Below are 18,022 nucleotides of genomic sequence, written 5' to 3'. Positions count from 1 at the left end.
GTACTTAGAGCGGTCAAATTCGCTGGATAGAAAGTGGAATGGCGGGTACCAGGGGCCGAGGGAGGGGGATGGAGGGTTAGTGTTTAACGGGCACAGAGTCTCTGCTAGGGGTGATGACCAAGTTGCACAGGCTGGTGGCGGTGATGCTTGCCCAACAATGTGAATGTGCTCAATGCCACTTAAAAACGGTTAAAATGCTAAGTTTTATGTTAATACGTACTTCACCGCAATTACTTAGATAAACAGCTTTTACCGAAAAAAGGAAAGGAAGAAAAGAAAAGAAATTAGACCGTTTTTGTGGATCCCTAAAAGTACCACAGACCCTGGCATCCAGGCCTGATGGAGGAGCGGCCCTGCCCAGAAAGCACCGGGCTGGTGGGCCTGCACGTGCCCTACGTGCACCTTTACCAGCCCCGCACTCACCCGTGCACACAGCTACTACGTTTACCTCATTTCCTCCTCCATCGGTGACTACCAGAGCCCAGAAAAAAAAAAAAAAGAAAGAAAGAAATTCTGAACTTTATGTGGAACTCCAGTGATTATCAATAATCTCAGGACTGGGCAGCCCGGGTGGCTCAGCGGTTTAGTGCTGCCTCCAGCCCAGGTGTGATCCTGGAGATTCTGGAGACCCAAGATCGAGTCCCGCCTCGGGCTCCCTGCATGGAGCCTGCTTCTCCCTCTGCCTGTGTCTCTGCCTCTCAATCTCTCTGTGTCTCTCATGCATAAATAAATAAAATATTTTTAAAAATAATAATCTCAGGACCCCTGCCATTCTGAAGGTTGATGCTCCCACCAGAGGCCCAGGACTGGGAGGGGGTCCCTTTTTTCCTACTTGGGGTATCTCTGGGGGTATTAGGGTCCTCCCACTTAGCAACCCAGGGAAGCACCCCTTAGGGGAAGTATCAGGACGCTTTTCAGAGGTGTCACCCGTCAGCCACAGCGATCTTTCCTTAGTGAACCCCAGGGAAGAGAGTTCCTGGTGGGGCCTCCGTGGCAGGGCCCCTGTCCGCTGGGATTCCTACATTAAGTGAGGCTGGCTGGGCTGCCTTGGGGAAATGGACGCTGCAACATGGGTTTGCTTCTTATTGGCCCTTTGACAGCAGAGCAAGGGGCTTTCTGAGGCCCTTGACCTGAGATTGCCTTGAAAACCCTCAAAGAGAAAGATGCACGAAGGCTCCTGTGGCCTTCTCGGTGGGAGGAGGAGGGCAGCGGGGAAGGGGCGCTTCCGGGACGCACAGGCCGCCCTCCGCGCTGCGCGGAGATGCGGGGGTAGGGTCAGCCCTGGGCCCCGGTGCAGGGGCTGCGAGGCTCAGATCACTCGGGGTCTGCTTGCTTCCGGCTGGGGGAGCAGCGGCCTCGCAGGCAGGGGCGGGGGAGGGGGGCGAGGGGGGCAGAAGCAGGGCGCGCGGGGCTCGGGGCCAGGCCACCCCCCGCCCGGCTCGCTCCGCCTGCGCGCGCCCCTCCTTCCAGTCCCCGGAGGAGAGGCGCGGAGGGCCGCCCTGGCCCAGGCCCCAGCCGCCCGCCAGCCCGAGGGGAGCCCGCCCCCTAGGGGAGGGCGCGGCGGGTGCAGCTCCTCGGCTCCCCTGCCCCGGCCCCTCCCGGGCTGCGGGCCCCGCAGGTGAGGCTGCGGCCAGGCCCCCCCACCCCACCCCACCCCACCCCACCCCCACCCCACCCCCGGGAGGAGCGAAGGGAACCCCTTGGGGGTCCTCAGACACCACCCCAGGACACGGCCGTCCGGAGCAAGTTGGGGAAGGGGGCTTGTCGGGCAGGCCCGGGGCATCTCTCCGGAGGCGGTGCCAAGGGGACCCCCACCCATGTCGGTGGCGCCCCAGGAGGGCGGGGTGGGGGTAAGGACTGGGTGATCACGTCCGACGACCTCGTCATCGGGGTGGGGGCGGGGCGGGGGCCTGGACAGGGAGAGACCAAGTTGTGCGGCAGCCAGACACTGCTCCGGAAGTGCCCAGATGGGGGGGACCCGATGGAGAACACGGGGGGCCCTGGGGGTGCCCGGGACGGGCCCCGCGCTGCAGGCCGAGCTGCGCGCTGGCTGGGCCCTCCCGGCCGCCATCCCGTGGTCACGGGATCCCCGAGCACCCCCTCTGTTTGCCCCCGATCCTTCAGGGACACCCCCCTCCCGGGCCCAGCGGGGCGCGCGGCGTGCCCGCCCCTGGGGATCGATCGGCCGGCGGGCGACGCGCGCCGCGGCTCCTGCTCCTCCGCCCCCTCCCCCGCTCGGGCTACGCAGGACGCGGCCTCCGAGCAGCGTCCTCGCCGTTCCGGGCCGCGGCCGGGCTCGGCTCCGGGCCAGCCGGGGAGGGGGAGGCGGAGGCGCACCGGGCCCCTCCGATCGCGCGCGCCCCGCGACTCCAGGGCCGGTGGCAAGGGGGGGGCGATGGCGCGCCCGGCTCCCCCGGCCCGCGGCGCCCGGCACCCCTCCCCGCCCCCCTCCTCCCCGCCTCGCCAAATACCCTCGCGGGCGCGCGCCTCCCCCGCGGCGCGCCGCCAGGCCGGGCGGGGGGCGCGCGGGGGGCCGGGGGGAGGCCGCGCTGGGGTGGCGCGGCGGCTGGCGACCACTTCGGGGTGCGCCTGGCGATTTTAATTTCATTCCCGGCTTTGCTGCAGCAGCTCTCGTTTGGAAAAAGGAAAGAAAGAAATCTGCCCTGCGCGTGGGCCCCGCTGGGTCCGGGGGCGCAACGGGGGCATCCGAGAGCGGCACACAAGGGGCGGACGCTGGAGGGGCGACCTCGCGGGCAGCGGAGGCCCGCGGGGAGACCTTGGACAAACCAACCCCAAATGAAAAACACACAGCACGCAGAGGCCGTTGTGAGCGCGCGGCGGCGGCGGCGGGCGGTGGAAGCAGCTCCAAAGATCACATTTGAAATATGGATCCCGGGGGCGCACATCACCAGGCCGGCAGGAGACCCGCCACCGAGCCTGCGGCGGGGGGTCGGGTGGGCTCCTCCGGGCGGGCCAGGGGAGGCCGCCCTGCCGGGAGGGGTGGGCCGGCAGACGTCGCACCACACTGCTCCTCCGGCTTCTGCGCCTGCGACCCCCGCGGGCCGCAGCCGGAGACGGGGCCCCGCGGGCGCCCTGTGGCCCCCGGGGATGCCCAAGACCTGCCACGGGGCCACGACCTCGCCGCGCGCCGGGCCCGTTGCCCCGCCCGCGCGCCCCGCCGGACCCTCCCACCCGGCGCCCCAGCCTCAGCCCCCAGCAGCGCAGGGCCGCGGGGGCGTCGGGGCTTTCGACACCCACGTGAATGCCGACCTTTCCGCGGGCGGTGTAACAAAGGGGACCGGCTCTGGGGGTGAGGACACGGAGGGCGGAGGGGCGCCCTAGGAACAAAGCCGAGCCTCGGAGGAGGGTGCCGGGGGCGGAGTGCAGGGTGCAGGGCTCCCGCACCGCCTCCCCGCCGCTCTCCTCCTGCCCCCCCCTGCGCACCGGCCGGCCAGGTCAGCGGCCGCTCAAAAGGCAAAAGCACAAATGCCAGCGCTGAGGTCAGGGGCGGGTCCCCCGCTAGGAGCAGAGCAGAGAAGGGAGCTCCTGTGAAAGCCTGGGTGGATTTTGTAGTCGTCGTGCTAGTAAATTCTCCCCCGGCTGCTTGAAACCCACCTCCCTGGACCCGGAAAGCCACCGCAGCCTGAGAGCTCGCCTGGCCCAGGACTGGCCGGGAAGTCACCAGCGGTCCCTTCCGGGCAGAACTCAGACCTGGGCCCCGCGGCGGGAGGTGGCAACTCCCTGCAGAGAGCGTGTGTTCCGGGAGATTTTTGAAGCTGCTTATTCCCCGGGGTTGGGGTAGCTGGGGCCCCTCAGGGACCCAGACTCTTACCACCCTCGGGCCCAGGGCGGTTAGAGACTCCCGCCTTTCCAGGGTTTGCTCTTCAGACCCCCTCCCCTCCAGCAGGGAGGCTGTGGCTCGGCCAGACCGCATGCTCCTCACTTGGGGCCCCTGGGGGCCCCTAGGGGCCCCAGCCTGAGATGCCGCCCAGAGGGTTTCTGCCCCTCAGCGCAGCCCCAGGGCACACTCCGTCCCTGACTGGAAGGGGGCAGCACCAAAAGCGGGGACCTGCGACCCTTCTCCGGGGTTCCCCGAGGGGCTCGGGATATCCCGGAGTTGGAGGCAGGGGCCCCAGCCGAAGGCTCTGGGAATCCCGAGTTTGGGCTCTGCTCCCCTTCAGTTCCCTCAGAGGGGCCCACGAGGGGGTGGAATGGTAGGGGAGGCCATTCCAGAGGTTTCCAGGAGGGGCTGGGAACTCTTGCAGGGCGCCCCCCCCCTCCTCCCGCACACCCCAGATTCTGTCTGTGCCTTCCCCATGCAGCCCCCTGATGCTTCCCCGGACCTGAGCCGCTCCCCACACCCCCCTGGCAGGTGAGGGGTGGTCTAGGGCCGGCAAGGTGAGACTGGGGCTCTCGGAGTCCGCCTGTCTCCATAGCCACCCACCCTCCACGGGGATAAAATAAATAACCCGACGCAGGGGTGACTTGCCGCCTTCTGCCAGTGCCTGTGTATTTTCGGTCACTTGGCACAGAAAGGCCAGGCGCGGGGGCGGCAGGGGACTCCCGGGGCTTCTGAGGAGCTTGGGGGCGTCCCCTCCCGCCGTCTGGGGAGCCTGGCTGCTGCTCACTGGGCCACAGGGGCGGCTACAGAAAAGATGCCGCTGCACTGGCCGGAGAGAGCCGCTCTTCCTCCCCAGCTCTGCCACGGGCCCCAGGCCCAGCCCGGCTCCTGCGCAAAGTGGCCGTCGGGGCACCGGGTGCTGCCACGCGTGGCCCCCCGAGGTCTGGAGCGCCCGCCTGGAGGTGCAGGGGCAGAGCGGGTGGAGAAGGGCGGAGTCCAACGCCCCTGGCGGCGCAGAGGCTGCAGCAGCCTGAGCAGGATGGCGCGGAAACACCCACTAGAGACAGATTTTCCAGGGGATTTTCTAGTGAGGGGGGCAGGCGGAGTGTCGGGAAGCTCAGCCCCTCCCGGGAAGATGGGGCTGTCCAGGACAAGGTCCTGCAGACCTCCCTGCCGACTGCAAGAGCCTACGGCCTGGCGGCTGGTCTACATGTGGCGGTGACCCTGGCACTGACATCGCTTCCACGCCAGCCTGGGGGACCCTTCCCCTTCCTCGGCTAAGGTGTCCCACCGGAGAGCTCCTCGTCCTGGCCAGGACAATCAGAAAAGCCAAAAACACAGGAGGAAAACGTTTTCCCTGGGTCCCCCCTCCCCAAAACTCCGCCTACCCCAGCTTCTATAAACCCCGGGAGCCCCCCCCACCTCGAGGACCATAGGCGGGCAGCGGCCCCACTGACCGCCCCAGCCGCGCGCCACCCCCTCCCCGCCCCGACTGCTCGAGGAATCTTGGGTTTGTGCCTCGGGCTTGCCGGAGAGCAGTCACTGCAGCACGAGCCCCCGTCTCCGGCCGCCAGAAGACGACCCCCGCTCCCAGCACCGCTGGCAGGGAGGAGCCACGCCAGGGCCAGGCGACTCGGGCAGCGCCGACCTCGCCACAGAAGCGGCCACCGCCGCTGGAGCTGCGAGGTGCTGGGGGAATGGTGGAGTCAACGTGTGCGTTCGTGAGCACCACACTGTCTGCAGGCTGCGCCCGGATTCCTGCGAGAACGCCGGCCCCGAGCACGCCTGGGGGTGCGCCCCGGCACCCCGGCCCTCCCCCGGCCGCCCGCGCCCCCGCGCGGCCCCCACCCGGCATTCTGGGACGTGTGTCAGGGCGGGAGCCAAGACCCGGATGGCTCTTTGCCCGCCCCCCTCGCGCGTTCCACTCTCGCTCGGCTTTTGCTCTTTTTCTTTCTTCATGGACGCTCAGCCAAGGGATTGCGCAAGCTTCCTGCTCCCAGTCCTTCAGGGGCCGGGAGCGGGGGCCCCGACACGCCCCGGGGCAAGCGCGCCCTGCCCCTCCTGCGCCCTCCCGCGCCCCCGCAGCCCCCTCGCCACGACCCCCGCGAGCTCCGGGAGGCCGCGTGGGGCGCAGCAGCTCCCCCAGCCGGACGCTGGAGCCGCACGCAGAACGCGCCGTCTCGCCGCCGCCGGAGGTGCTAAACTTCACACTCTGCATCGGGAGGGCCTCGGCGGGCCGTGGGGAGGGGGGGACCCGGCAGAGTAGGGACGGGCGCCGCGCTCCCCGGCCACTGCATTCACCTCCCCTTTGCGCGGCCTCGATGCGCCCCCGCTCCGCCGACACCTCTGCGCGGCCCTCCCCGCTGCCTCCTCCGACGATGCCCTTCCCGGGACGCCACCGAGGCCCCGAGGCCCCCGAAGCAGATCTGGACATCCCCTGTGCCCCCTCTGGGGTCGCCCCGTCGTCCCGCTCGGCCGCCGGGTGGGGGCGGGGGGGGGCGGCTGCTGCAAACCAGACTTCCCGCCGCTGCCCCCCAAGGAGAGCGCCACGGGTGCACGGGGAGCGGCTCGGCGTCGGGGAGGCCCCCTCTGGTGAGGCCCTGGAGCGCTAGGGCCCCGGCCTGGCTGCCCCTCCGTCCTCTGCCCGCGAACCCCGTTCTCTCCTTCGCCTCCCTAAATGCCCGAGGCCTGGGGGGCGGGGCGGGGCACGCAGGGCGGGGGGCGCGAGCTGCCCCGGCCCCGATTCCGCCCCCTGCCGGCTGCTCCCCCCGCACCCGGGGCTGCACATGACGCAATTCTGTGCAACTGGTAACTGCGGTGGATGCTTCCGTGGCCCCCGGCGGGGGGTCCCCGGGCGGTGCGCACCGAGCCCGGGAGGCGGAGGCGGGGAGGGGTCGCCGCGCAGCCCCGGGCCCCGTCACGCTCCCCACCCGCGCTGCGCCCCAGCCGACACACCTCTCCCGCCGGGTCCCGCTCCCTCCCTGTCCCCGGGCCGCCGCCGAACCCTCCCCCTGCAGCTCCCCGGCGCCCTCCTCCTCCGGCCCCCTCCCGCGTCCTTCCTTCTCCCCCCCCCCCGCACCCCCCCTGCCGCCCAGGCCCGGGGCCTCCGGTAGGCCCGGCTGCGCCAATCCCGGCCGCGGCCCGCCCCCTGACGCCGAGCTGGGCCCGGCGAGGCCCCGCCCGCTGACGTCCGGATTTGCATGAGTTCTTGTGCAGCCGCGGCCCGGGCTCAGTTGTCTGAGCGAGCGCGAGCCGGGAGTCGGGGCGGCGCGGGCAGCGGCGGGCGGCCGGGCTGTGCCGGGAGAGCGGCGGCGGCGGCGGCGGCGGCGGGCGAGGGCGCCTCGGCCCGGGGCAGCGGGCGCCGGCGGGAGCTAGCAGCGTCTGCAGCCGCGCCGGCCGCCCGCGCCCCGGCGCGCTCGGGCTCGGCCATGGAGCTGCCAGCTGTTGGCGAGCACGTCTTCGCGGTGGAGAGCATCGAGAAGAAGCGGATCCGCAAGGTAGGGCGGCGCGGGCGCGGGCGCGGGCGCGGGGGCGCGGGGGCGGCGGCGGCGGGGCGGCGGGGAGGGGGTGGGGAGGCTGCGGCCGGGCCGGGGATCCCGCGGAAGCTGATGGGGCGCTGTGTCTTCCCCCCGCAGGGCAGAGTGGAGTATCTGGTGAAATGGAGAGGCTGGTCCCCCAAGTAAGTAGCGGCGGAGGGGCGGGGGCGCCGGGTGCCCGGCGCGGGGCTCGCGGGCTCCGGAGCGCCGCGCTGGTGGGGCGGTGGGGGGAGCGGCCGGGAGGCGGGGTGGAGGTGGGGTGGAGGGTGGAGGGTGGAGGGTGGAGGGTGGAGGGTGGAGGGAGGAGGGGGTGGGGAAGTCGGTGGCAGGCACTGGGGAAGCCGAGCCGCCGAGCCCGAGCCCGGCGCCCTGCGTTGTGCTCCGCTCTCCGGGAAATGCCATCACTAATTTATGCGCTAAGAGGAGCCGGAGGAGCTGGCGAGGCGCGGGGCCGAGCCGGGGAGGCCGGCGGAGGGAGGGCGGGCGCAGGCACTGACTGATGTGCAGCAGAAAATGGCTCCTTTCCCCCTTCCCTCCACCGAACGGCTCCATATTGCAAAACCAAAAAAAAAAAAAAAAATTAAAAAGCGACGAAAACGCGATGGTGCGCCTCTGCCCTCCTAGTGGTGCGGGGAGAGGAAGAAAAAAGGCAGAAAATGTTGGGGACTGTCACTGCGGCGCTTTTGGTGGGGGATTTTTTTTTTTTTTTTAATTTGAAATGCGAAGGCACCGGATGGAGACAGACGCGCAGGCACACGCACACGCGCGCACACACACAGGCGTATTTTTATGTTGCTGTGTATCTGGGGGTGCTTGCCGGTGACACCGGGCTGCAGGGCTGCGGGGGGGTGGGGGGGCGCTTGGCCGCTGGTGATCGGATTAGGGGTCAAATGGAGAACAGCTGAAGCCCTCGCGGAGACTCGGGAGAGGAGGGGGACTGCGACTTTGCCTCTCGGCTGCTTTGCACGCAGGGTTCCTGGGGAGCAAAGTGGCTTTGGAACATGTCGCGGGGACATGCTTAAAATTCTTGACAACTGCAAAATAAACTGCTAGTTTCATTTTTCTTACCCCTCCCCTTTCTTCCTGCCCTTGTGTGTTTATTTTGACTTGGGGGGGGGCGGCTGTCGGGGACCGTGTCAGGCCTGCAGCAGCCCCCCCTCCACCCCCCACATGCACAGCTACAGAGCTCTCGCTCCCGAAGACAGAGTAGGGCCTTATGTCATTCCCCACCTGGAGGCCGCAGAGCTGGCTCGGTTTTTTTACGCCGTGTCCCCTCCCTTTCCTTTGCAAGATATAACACGTGGGAACCCGAGGAGAACATCCTGGATCCCCGGCTGCTGATCGCCTTCCAGAACAGGTGAGCGTCCCCCAGCAGCCGCGACCGCATATGGGAATGGGAGAGGGGGCCACGCAGCAGCAGGAAAGAGGGGAAGGGCCTGGAGGGGCCTGCACGGGCACGACTGCGGCCTCCGCTCCTCGGAACCCACGTCCTTGGCGGTTGCGGCAGCCCGGGTGGGGGCGGGGCGGGCCGGAGAAGGCGAGGCTGCTGTTTTGGGGGGAACTGCCAGGAGGGTGCATGCGGGTGGCCCTGCCGCTGCCCGGAGACCTGGAGGCGCTTCTGGCCACCACCAGCCCCCCTCCCCCGCGGGCCCCCCTCGCGGGCCACCTTAGGGCCCCACCCCCGGAGCCTAGGTGTTCCTGTCCTGTAGCCGCTGGCCGCTTGGCACCAGCACCTCTCCGGGCAGCTCCGAGGGAGCTGGCATTGTGAAACCGCCGGACGTCACAGAACTGAACTTAACCTGTTGGGGGCTGGAGAAAACTTGACAAGGCCTTACCCGCTACCCCCGCAAGCTCCGAGCCCCAGGGAGCTGGGGATAAGCAAATCAGTAGACTCTGTCTGGTGCTGGGTGCCCTTCACCCCCCCCCCGCCGTTCAGTGGGTGTGGGTCCCCATCCTGGGGGCAGGGGGGGACTTGGCCCAAAGGGTGTGGGATGGGAGCTGCCTGGTGGTGGAGGGGCAGCTTGCAACCAGGGGCTCATCCTTGTGCGCACAGATGCTTGTCATGCTGCAGCTGCTGCAGCTGGACCCACCGCCGGTGGCTGTGGTTCTCTGTTTCGGGGAGGACGGAGGGGGGAAGGGCGCGCGGGGAGCAAGGGAGGCGCGGCAGGCGACCGTGGAGCCGGGCCACCCCGCGGCCTGCCGTCCCCCCCTCCCCCCTTTATTTTGCATTATTTCCTGTGGCGCGTTTGGCGCTAAAACTGTCAACTCTAGCCCCTCGGAGCGAGCCACCGGCGGGGAAGTTGCTCTCCCGCGACGCGGGGGGGCGCCGAGGAGGGATCCTGCCCCGGTTCCACCTGGGAGCTCACCACCCTGTAACCATGTCAGCGGCTGATGCCATGTTGCATAATGGGTCCCCGAAGAATTAAAACGCAGGCTGTTGCAATGCCACGCAACTTTGCAGTCAGGCCCCGGCCCGGGCCCCCGGGCCTGGCGGAGCTCCCCTGGGTTGGCCCACGAGCAGGGGGTGGGGGGGCGCCTGGGGTCGCCGGAGAGCCAGTTTCGGGCCCGGAGCGGGTTGCAACTTTGGCAAGCGCTGGAGAGGTACCCCCTTCTCCCACGGAAGGCTGGGCATGCCGGGCGGCCCGACCCCCAGCCTCGGCTTGCCCCGCCAGGCCGCAGGCGGCCGCCACCTCTGGTGGGCTTTACTAATAATTGGGAAGTCGAGGGGCTGGGAGCTGGGAGCCCGGCGCGGCCGGAGGCGGTGCCTCTGCGCCCCGCCCCGGCCTCGCCCCGCCCCGGCCTCGCCCCGCCCAGGCCGACCCGGAGCCGGTTCACCAGGTGGCTGCGAACCTGGCCGGGCCGTGGCCTCGGCGGCCGCCCCCGCCCCCAGCCCCTAATTGGCTCATTTGCCGCCGTGTAAACAAGGGCGCAGCCCCTCCCCCTGTTTAGTGCCTGGCTTTTAAGAAAACGAGTCCTCCCTTCTGCCGGCGGCACTCGTTATCTGAATCTTAATGAGGTCATTAGCATCCCGAGCCTCTGACTGGGAGGGACGTGTTCCGCGCACACCTCGGTCGGGCTTGCGTGCATCCCCTGGACCCCCGCGCCCACCTCACTCGGCGCAGGGCCACGGGCCCAAGGCTGTGGCACCCGTGCTGGCGACCTAGCGCCCAGCTGCTGCCTGCCCCCCGCCCCGCAGAGAGGCAAGGCTTGGGGGGTGGGGCAGCTCAGGTGCAGATCTCAGAGATGGGGGAGCCCTTCGCGGAGGACCCCTGGGGCAGAGATGGGTGGGTGCAGTTGCAGAACGGAGCTCTGGGACCTGACCGAGGCGCCCAGCTGGCGGCACAGGCGACCTTCTGCCCTGAGCTCTTGATCCCTCCGGGTCCTGCTGGCCTGGCTGCTCGCAGAAGGGGGTGGGGGGCCGGCGTCACGGCAGGTCGGATCCTAGCAGGAGCGTAGGTCCCCCCTGAGGCTAACAGTCCTGCCCTCTATTCCCTCCCACCCCCCCAGGGAACGGCAGGAGCAGCTGATGGGGTATCGGAAGAGAGGGCCGAAGCCCAAACCGCTGGTGGTGCAGGTGAATATACTCGGTGGGCCCCGGCCTGTCCATTAGTCTTCCCCTGGACCTTGCCACCCGAGCTGCCTCCAGGCCCAGAAGTCAGGACGCCTTGTTCTCCGGGGCACCCAACTCCACTTCCCTCCTGCTGGACCTCCCCATGCTGCCCCTATAAGGCAGCTGCTGACCGCAGTGGGGCTAGGACACTCCTGATGCCCTGGGTGTGCTCTGGGCTGGCCCTAGCCCTCTTTTCTCACCTGCCCCTTGCATTCCCGCCCCCTTCCCCCAGGTACCTACCTTTGCCCGCCGCTCCAACGTGCTGACTGGTCTCCAGGACTCATCGGCAGACAACCGCTCTAAGCTGGAGCTGGGCGGTCAAGGCAAGGGCCAGGGCCACCAGTACGAGCTCAACAGCAAGAAGCACCACCAGTACCAGCCGCACAGCAAGGAGCGAGCCGGGAAACCCCCACCACCGGGCAAGAGTGGCAAGTACTACTACCAGCTCAACAGCAAGAAGCACCACCCCTACCAGCCCGACCCCAAAATGTACGACCTGCAGTACCAGGGCGGCCACAAGGAGGCGCCCAGCCCCACTTGCCCGGACCTGGGCGCCAAGAGCCACCCGCCCGACAAGTGGGCACACGGCGCGGGGGCCAAGGGCTACCTGGGAGCTGTGAAGCCCCTGGCAGGTGCGGCCGGGGCTCCCGGCAAGGGCTCGGAGAAGGGCCCCCCCAACGGGATGACCCCGGCCCCCAAAGAGGCAGTGACGGGCAACGGGATTGGAGGCAAGATGAAGATCGTCAAGAACAAGAACAAGAACGGGCGCATCGTGATCGTCATGAGCAAGTACATGGAGAACGGCATGCAGGCGGTGAAGATCAAGTCCGGGGAGGCCGCGGAGGGCGAGGCGCGCTCCCCCAGCCACAAGAAGCGGGCCGCCGAGGAGCGCCACCCCCCGGCCGACAGGACTTTCAAAAAGGCCGTGGTGGCCGAGGAGAAGAAGGCGGAGGCCCCGGCCAAGAGGAGGGAGGAGGAGGCGCCGGGGCCCGGAGACCCGCAGCCCCAGGACGCCGCCTCCCGCAAGCTGTCCCCGACCAAGGAGGCCTTCGGCGAGCAGCCCCTGCAGCTCACCACCAAGCCCGACCTGCTGGCCTGGGACCCGGCCCGGAGCTCCCACCCGCCCTCCCACCATCACCACCACCACCACCACCATCACCACCACCACCACGCCGTCGGCCTGAATCTCTCCCACGCGCGCAAGCGCTGCCTCTCCGAGACCCACGGCGAGCGCGAGCCCTGCAAAAAGCGCCTCACGGCGCGCAGCATCAGCACCCCCACCTGTCTGGGGGGGAGCCCGGCCGCCGAGCACCCCGCTGACGTGCCCCCCACCGCCACCCTCCCGCAGCCCGAGGTCATCCTGCTGGACTCGGATCTGGATGAGCCCATAGACTTGCGCTGCGTCAAGACGCGCGGCGAGGCCGGGGAGCCCCCCAGCGCCCTCCAGGTGAAGCCCGAGGCGCCCGCTGCGGTGGCGGCCGTGGCAGCTGCGCCGGTGGCCGCGGCCGAGAAGCCTCTGGCCGAGGCCCAGGACGAGCCCGAGGAGCCGCTGAGCGAGTTCAAACCCTTCTTTGGGAATATAATTATCACCGATGTCACCGCGAACTGCCTCACCGTCACGTTCAAGGAGTACGTGACGGTGTAGCCGGAGGCTCGGGAAGGGGAAGTGCCATCCCCGCGGGTGGCTTAGCACTTGGTGCCTGGGGGCGGGCTCCTCCTCTCGCCGACCGCGGGAGCTGCGGGGCCTGCCCGGTGCGCACACGCCCGGAGCCGCACCATCCGTGCCCCTCTCTCCGCGGTGCGCGGCCCGCTCCGGGCTGGGGTGTGCTCCCCGGCCTCCCCCGGGCCCCTTCCACGCGGTGCCTGCGGGTCTCGCCCCCCACTGGCCCGGTCCCCGCGGTGGACCTCCCCTCAGTCGTGGACCTCCGGGACTGACCGGGCAGCCGCGCGCCCCGGTCGCAGAGTTATAGTATTATATTTTAACCGTGCTAACTCGTCAAGTGCAGACTTTACTCCCGTTTGTACGTGGTGTTATTATTGAAATGTATTGTTTGAGCTCAAAAGGCCCGATCACCCCCTTCGGGCTGATATATATATATTTATTTGTAGGTATTTATATATTGAAATATAAAAACCTAGATTTATGGAGTTTCCTCTAGATCATGTTATATTCTATATCAGACAAACTATTTTCTGTTGCCCTTTCTTCCTGTTCATTCAGTATTTCGGTTGATTTCATTTCCTCCCCTTCCTGGAACTGCAATACCAGTAACGTTGGTATATATTTTTTGATACTGTACACATGGATGTGTTGTTTCTATGTGCAAAAAAAAAAAAAGTTTGTTTAAAGGCTAAACGAGCTCTCTAGAACCTGCTGCTACTAGAAATGTCTAAACTATAAGCTTCCAATTATTACCTGCTTGAATGTAAATATTAAATGGAGATGTTGAAGGTGCATTTTCCGCTGTTTGAGACGAGCGCACAGGGAGCGTTGGCGGGTTCGGGAGGCGGCTGGACCCTCTCCCCCCCCCCACCCCACTTGCACTCTAGGCCTGGGGAGGAGACCTCCCCGCGCCCTGCGTCCTGCGCTGAAGCCTTTTTTGCAAAAGCGAAGCGGACTGGTGGCAGGGGCGCCTCTGCCCCGCGGGAGGAGTGACCCGGCTCCCCGGAAGTGGAGAGGCGCGCTCCCAGGGAGAGGGGAATTCCTGCGGGGGGAGGAGGAGGGGGTCCGCGTCGCCCCCGCTCTCGCTCTCGGGCGCTGGCAGCTCCGGGGATCCGCGTGGTGGGGGGAGGGGTGCAGGGGCTGCAGGGGGGGAGCGGGTGGGGCTGGCCCCCTCGCCCCGCAGCCGCGCCCGCCGGGCACCTGCTGATCCTTGCACCCACCCACCCGGTGCGCCACACGCCCGGGCGCCGGCCCCGGTGGGGCAGGGGTGTCTCTAGCAATCCCTGCCCGGTAAGGCAGGTTCCGCGGGGAGGGGACCCTCCCACCCTCCCACCCTCTCCGGCGTGCTCGCTGGCATCGCTGGCCCCGCCCCGCCGAGGAAGCCGCCGAGGCTCTTTCTCTGCCAGGCTCTCTCCCCGGAAACCACCAGGCCAGAGGCTCCGGCTGGAGGCGCAGCGAGCGCGGCCGGGGCAGGGGCGGGGGGCTTCCTGCGTGGGGGAGGGGAGGGGAGGGGAGGGGAGGGGCGGAGGGGGGAGGCCCGGCCCACCCCCATTTCCCCAGCGAGCGAGGGGACTGGGGGACCCCGTGCCCCGGGTCGTGCTGTGGGTGGCGAGGCTGGGGCCCTGGGTGTCGCGGGGCAGGAAGGGGTTAAGGGGCAGGGGGGAGGGGGCCGAGCCCCGGGTCGCCCCCCCCCCTGCGCCCCCAGGCCGGGAAGGCCGCCGCGAGGCCAGCTTTCTGCAGACGCAGCGATCTTCCTCCCGGCTGCAGGGCCGCGCAGGGCCAGGGGCCGCGGGACTGGGGCCCCCCGGGCCTCCGGAGCCCCTCGCCCGCGCGCCCTGGCCGGAGGCCGAGCCCTTGCGGGGCGCCCGGGCGGAGGGAGAGGTCAGCGAGCTCCAGAAGGGGAGGGGGCGGCGGCGAGCGAGCGGGGCTGGGAAGGCCAGGGGAAGAGATAGAGGGCCAGGAGGGCGGGAGGCCTGAATGCGGACAGTGTGGCCAGTGTTGGCTGCAGGCCACCGGCGGCTGGGGGTGGGGGAGGGGAGCCCAGGGGGGAGGGGAGCGAGCGAAGGGAAGTTCTAAATAAAAAAAAACAACCGTTGGGAGTTTCTAGCCTTGGCTTTTGTGAATTGTCCCTCCCACTACCCCCATCACCCCAGCCCCCTTTCCAGTGAGTTAAACACTCCCCCCTCCCCCCTCCATGTAATGAATGCCCTTTGCCACCCTGGGAGTGGAGGGAGGGGTGATCTTGACTGCTCCTGGCAAACTGCCTGCTCAGCACTAGAATTGGGCCTGTCGTTCACCAGCGGGTAGACAAAGGCGCATGCCAGGCAGGGCTCTCGCTCCCTGTTTTTCTGGTAGAGGAAATCTACAAACTCAGGAGTGGGAAGGGGAGCCCCTTGTTCAGGTCTGCACCGTCGGTGACTTGGGAGTGAGCCTTAGCCCCCCCCCACGGTGCCCCTCCCACCCAGTGGGTGGCCTCTGCCCGGCTGAACCCCCCAGGAGCCCTGGACCAGGGAGGTGGTTGGGGGGGGCATGATCCAGGATGGCACTGTTGGCAGCAGGGAAGAGAAAAGTGGTCCAGGACCATCCCCATCCAAGAGAAGGTGTGGCCTGCAGGTGGCCTGGCGGCAGAACTTCTGGGACGGATCCTGAGGAGGGTGGTCCTAGGCAGAGCCTGGAGCCTGAGGTCAGAGGGCTGACAGGGGGACAGACACATGGGTAGGTCAGGACGAGCTGCAGGGATGCCAGAGTCCAGCGCTCATTCTGGCCCCAGGAGCCTGCCATGTGCTGAGCTCCTCAGACCCCTGAGGCCCCACCAGAACAGCTTGTTCCATTCAGACCCCACGGGGCTTGAGGTTCCCTGTGGGACTCAGAACAGCCTGTCCAGGGCGGAGGGCACCACCTGGTTCTGCGCTGATTCTAGAGCCACGCTGTCTGCTCCACCACCCTGCAGAGAGGTACTCCACGGCCACTTGACCTCCGGGACCTCTTAGACGCATGTGTGTCCAGGGTTGGGAACAAACGAGCGGGTCGGGAGCCCTGGCATGGGGACAGAGGGGAAGAGTCCAGTAGCCCCAGTTCCTCTGGGCATGGACCGATTCTTCGTAACTGGAGGCTGGATGTCTGTGGGTGTGCCGAGCCCTTCACAAGCAGAGGGTTGTCCACCCTCCCTTTGAACCCAAGTCCAGGAGGCAGAAAGCAGGAAGCTGAGACCTTAACCCTCCGTCCGTACTAGGAGACCCAACCTTCATTGTTTTTTCTTCAATGAACCTTCCTGAAGGGGCTGAGAGCCTTGAGCATGGAGAGCTGGAGCTGACCCACCACGAAGACCCGGGCTCTAGAGTATCCCTTCACCCCTCACCAGCCGGGTCCCAGACCCTAGCGCTGCCCGCCCTGTAGCTTGTACCCACTCCAACTCCCCGTCAGGAGGTCAGCCTTTCCCTCTGCTCCATGTGGTCTTTGCACCCCCCGGGGTGCTCTGGAGCTAGGGTTGCCTGACTTAGCACATAAGAATCTAGGATGCCTAGCTGAATTTCAGTTTTATATGGAAATGCATACTTTTTTAGTAGGTCTCATGAAATATTTGAGATATACTTTAAAAACGCATTGTTTATGCGAATTCGGATTTCACTGGACATCCTGGATTTTATCTGGAAAGGCCATTTGGGTCCTGACTAGTCAACATGGTCAGTCCCTGCCTGCAGGGAAGTCTCACCTCCCCCTAACTGGAGGGAGAAGGTGCAGAGAGCTGAGCATCAGGGGTCCTGGAAACACTGTTATCATGAGGACACTGAGAGTGTTGGCCGGGCACAGAATGCTTACACTGGGGGCGCCACCTTGATTCCAGGTGGCGGTGAGGTAAGCACGCGGCACAAGTGGACAAAGGAGTGGGGGAAGGCCAGGTATGGTCCACCCTGGGGCCCTGGGTGGAGGCCCTTCCTCACTCCCGCCCACCCCAAACAAGGAACGTCCCGAACATACAAGGAGGGGCAGAACAGGTCTAGTCACAGCACCCACTGTCCCCCTCAAGAACCCTGCCCTTCCCACATCTCAGCTTCCTTGTCACCTTCCAAGATGTGCCCTATCAACTGGGTCAGGAGAGAGCCTTGAGCACTTCTGGAAACCCCCCTACGTAAACAGGCTCTTTTTTGACCAGGGAACATTAAACATGGCTTGTCAGTTCCAAATGCCTTCCAACGACTCCTGGTCTGGAGCCTCGGCGCGATGGAGGGACAGGCACCCAGTGATGTTTACCTGGAGCCTGACTGCCCTCCTCTGTAACCCCGTGGGCACCAGCAGGCCTCTGCTTGCTGGATTACCCGTTGACCTGGGACCCCAGGCTGTATCCTGGGTCGCCGAGAATGACCCTGGAGCATGAGAGTCAGGACGAGCCCCCATGAGCCGGACCCGCACTTGTACGGAACCAAATCCCCAAGCTTTGCCAGCCAAGTTTCCTCTGTGCTTCCCTGTTACGTTTGCCGTTCACCTGAGAAGCTAAGGGCTCCGAAGAGGACAACGTTATTCTGGACACACTAGTATCCGGTTCGGAGAGCACTGCGTCCACCCCCCCACACCCACCCCATGCCCTCCGCGCCTCCCTCTTCCCGTTGCGATTACTGATAACAGCTGACATTGGCTGCGCGCTCGCGCTCGTGATGAGCGGGGACCTTAGAGGGATGGTCTCACTGAGCTGAGGCATCTTCAGCAGGTAGGTCCTATCACTGTCCCGGTCTCACAGGCGGGGAGCGGAAGGCCTAGAGCCTCGAAGAAGCTGTCCAAGGTCCAACATCCGGGGCTTCAGAGATAGACGTCTCTGTCTCCAGGGGCTGTCCTCCCACCCTCTAGGGTGCTGCGGGTCCTTCAGAGGACCAGCTTAAGCCCCATCCCCTCCCTGTGGTTGTTCTAGATAATTCCAGCCTTTTACCAAGGCTGGCTGCACCCCAAACTGGTGCAGGACTTATTGCGTCCCCCCAGACCATCGCCGACTGCATGCCGCAACATACACGTTGTCCAAGTAGACACAGCCCTGAGCCCCTCAGCAGGCGGGGGGCATGTCCTGGGTATGTTCTGCATCCCCAAATCTTGTGCACAGCTTAGATAAATACCTTGGAATCAGATGTCTTCTGTGTAGACACGGAGTCCCGTGTGTGTGTGTGTGTGTGTGGTGGGACAATGAAGTGTGGTCCTGCACTCCGAGTCATGCTCAAGGGCCACAGACCATGGAAGGACCCCGAGCTGTCCCCAGGGCCTCAGTGCTGAGGCTGCAAAGCAGAAGCGGGGGACTCAGGCCGATCCCTCTCTCCCCAGCCCGTCACCGGTGTGTGCGTACACACACACATGCACATTCAGCTGCTTTGGGGTGGGGGGTCCTTCCA

At 66.6% G+C, this 18,022-nt stretch overlaps 1 protein-coding gene across 1 annotated transcript; it reads left to right on the top strand.

The window, feature by feature from the left end:
- Window positions 1-7,066: 7,066 nt before the first annotated feature.
- Window positions 7,067-13,442, top strand: CBX4 (chromobox 4). Its single transcript, XM_041726388.1, has 5 exons — window positions 7,067-7,338; window positions 7,477-7,520; window positions 8,669-8,734; window positions 10,885-10,951; window positions 11,220-13,442. Exons 1-5 carry the CDS (start codon window positions 7,270-7,272, stop codon window positions 12,630-12,632), a joined length of 1,659 nt encoding a protein of 552 aa, XP_041582322.1. The 5' UTR covers window positions 7,067-7,269; the 3' UTR covers window positions 12,633-13,442.
- The last annotated feature ends 4,580 nt before the right edge of the window (window positions 13,443-18,022 follow it).

Source organism: Vulpes lagopus, chromosome 12 (genome assembly GCF_018345385.1).
Source record: "Vulpes lagopus strain Blue_001 chromosome 12, ASM1834538v1, whole genome shotgun sequence".
Lineage (NCBI taxonomy): Eukaryota > Metazoa > Chordata > Mammalia > Carnivora > Canidae > Vulpes > Vulpes lagopus.
The sequence above is the reverse complement of the archived record's forward strand: the minus strand, read 5'-3'. Positions and strand labels throughout refer to the sequence as shown.